The following is a 2414-nucleotide window of genomic DNA, read 5'->3' on the forward strand; positions in this document are numbered from 1 at the left end:
TCCCCTGAGCCTCAGTTTCCCCGTCTGCTAACTGGGAAGACCCCTCGGAGCTGTCGTTCAAGACTGCAGCGGGGGCTGAGGAGCTGGCGTACAGCAGGGGCCACTCTGGATCTGTGCCCTCTCAGGTATGGTGGGGGGACCTGTCCAGCACATGTACCCCAGGCAGTGGGCCAGCCGTTCCTGCATGAAGACGAACTCTCAAGTGCTGAAGGAGAAACAGACCCTTTCCCTTGGACAGGCCCAGAGGACATGGCGGGCGCAGTATTTCCTGCCCCTTGGCCACCCCTCAGCCTCGAGGAGGAAGGGACGGCTTCCTCACCCACCCACCGCCGCGAGGGTTACAGTCTCAGCGCCTGGGCCCCAGCAGCCTCCTCCGCCCAGGTCAGGAGGGGCAGTCCTGTGCCAGCAGGTGCACAGGTGCAGCGGGTGTGAGGCCAGGCGTCCACACTCAGCTCCACCAAGCTGCCCCCAATAGAGATCCTGGGGGCTCCAGCCTATGAGAGGCCCTCTGGAGTGTCAGTGGCCTTGTTGGGAGCAGACTAGACCATACAGGCCCCAGGGCCCCCGACCCTCTCAAATCAAGCTCTCAAAACTGCCCACAGTCCCAGCCTCACCCCCCAGGAGCATGGCCTTGCACATAACATGGGGCCCTCCTGGGAACATGGGCCGTCTTCTCCCGACGTGGCATTGTCTGGGCATCTCCAGGGGCAGCTTCCATAGCTGCATCAGCCCTTAGGGAGATCAGCCTCAACAAGGCACCCATTTTACAGATGAGAAAACGGAGGCCAGAGCGCCCTGGCCTGGTCTGGCCGTTCATTCATGCAGTCAACACATTTATTTATTGAGCATCAACTCTGTGCCAGGCCCTGGGTGGGCACAGGGGGCTCAGAGGTGAATCACACGCAGACCCTGCCCTTGAGGCACTCACAGCCTGGCAGGGCGGTCGGTCACATCGAAGGACACTCATGATACAGCGTGGTCAGTGTGGTGCTAGAGGTAGCACAGGTGGCCAAGGGAGCACAGAGGAGGGGCCCCTGGCCCAGCCGGGGGGTGGCAAGGGGGGCTTCCTGGAGGAGGTGACACCTGAAGAGGGCTTTAGGGAGTGAGCAAGAGTTAGGGTGTCTGGCAGAGGGCGTGGCCTGTGCAAAGAGGTGGGGGGAGACAACAGCACATCTGGGCGGCAGCTGGGAGATGGCAGGCTCTGGTCCAGGAAGGGCGGTGGAGTTAGCAGGGGACGGAGAGCTCTCAGGGCTGTGAAGCAGGTGGCGGTGTGCAGAGGGCCCGCTGGGAGCCAGTGTGGAGGGCGCTCCCGGGGAAGAGGGCAGGGGAACAGCGTGGGCGCGGCCCTGGTGGAGGAGTCCGGTCCTGCACGGGGCCCCCTCAGCAGGGCGGGGGCGGGGGCGCGGGCTGCCAGCCCCGAGGCTGCAGGGTGCACAGCACGGGGTCCAGTGGCTTGAGCGTGGCCTGCTCCAGTAGCCTGAATCGCTGCCCGGGCACCAGCCGGAACTCCAGCCTCTGCAGCAGCTTGGCCATGACCACCTTCACCTCCATCTGTGCGCGCAGGGGCAGGGTGGGGAGGGTCAGTGGTGTGAATGAGGGAATGAACAGCAAATGCCACAGCTGCCTGGGTCCCCAGCCCCCCCCCCCCCCGCCCCCCCCCCCCCAGCCAGTCAACTCTCCCCGATCAGAGCTGCCCCAGCGAAGGTTCTCCCCTTCTGCCCCGGCCGCCGGCCAGGGCCACCCCGCGCGGGACCCGGCCCGCACCCGCCCCCCAGCTGCCTGGGGCCCCAGCCCCCCCCCCCCCGGCCCCCAGCCCAGGGACCCAGAGCAGGGCTCGGAAATGCTTCCTGGACAAGACATCACCCCGCAGTCACTTCTGGGCAGAAACCCCAGCGCTGGCCCCCTACCTGAGCAAACTGCTGCCCAATGCAGGAGCGGGGTCCCAGGGAGAACGGGAAGTAGGTGAACTTCGGCCTGCGTGCGGGGAGAGAGGCGTCAGGAGGCAGCCCCACGACAGTCGTGACAAAGCCAACCTTGTGATGACCGGCTTTGGGCCAGGGCTGGTTTTCGAACATGCTAAAGACATCAACAGCTGACTCGGCTAAGCTCTGGGTCAGCATTGTCTCATTTTATCCTCCTCTGAGCCTTCCGGAAGGCGCTGTTATTATTCCCATTTCACAGATGGAGGAACTGAGGCTCAGAGAGGCAAAGCGGCACCCCCAAGGCCCTACGTCACTTACTGCACTTGTCCAGCCGGTCGCACGCCCAGCTCTGGGCCGCCCGGGCCTGGCTCTCCTCCCCACCGCTGCTCCGGCGTTGAAGCCATTCACCCCCGCAGCCACCTCTAGGGGGAGCCGCCGGTATTCTCATCTCTCAGATAGGAGCATCAAGGTGTGGCGGGGGGGGGGGGGCGG

The 2414-nt window shown here is 64.9% G+C and overlaps 1 protein-coding gene across 1 annotated transcript in view; it reads right to left on the reverse strand.

Moving 5' to 3' along the window:
* Window positions 1-820: 820 nt before the first annotated feature.
* CYP46A1 (cytochrome P450 family 46 subfamily A member 1) overlaps window positions 821-2414 on the reverse strand; it is a 34820-nt gene continuing 33226 nt past the window's right edge. The window contains exons 14-15 of the mRNA XM_007455644.1: window positions 1908-1974; window positions 821-1551 (exon numbers count right to left, since the gene is read on the reverse strand). Of these exons, the coding sequence (XP_007455706.1) occupies window positions 1381-1551; window positions 1908-1974 (238 nt within the window). The 3' untranslated portion in view covers window positions 821-1380. The remainder of the gene's footprint in view (window positions 1552-1907; window positions 1975-2414) is intronic.

The sequence above is a fragment of the Lipotes vexillifer genome, unplaced genomic scaffold (genome assembly GCF_000442215.2).
Source record: "Lipotes vexillifer unplaced genomic scaffold, Lipotes_vexillifer_v1.1 scaffold584, whole genome shotgun sequence".
In the NCBI taxonomy this organism is placed as follows: Eukaryota; Metazoa; Chordata; class Mammalia; order Artiodactyla; family Lipotidae; genus Lipotes; species Lipotes vexillifer.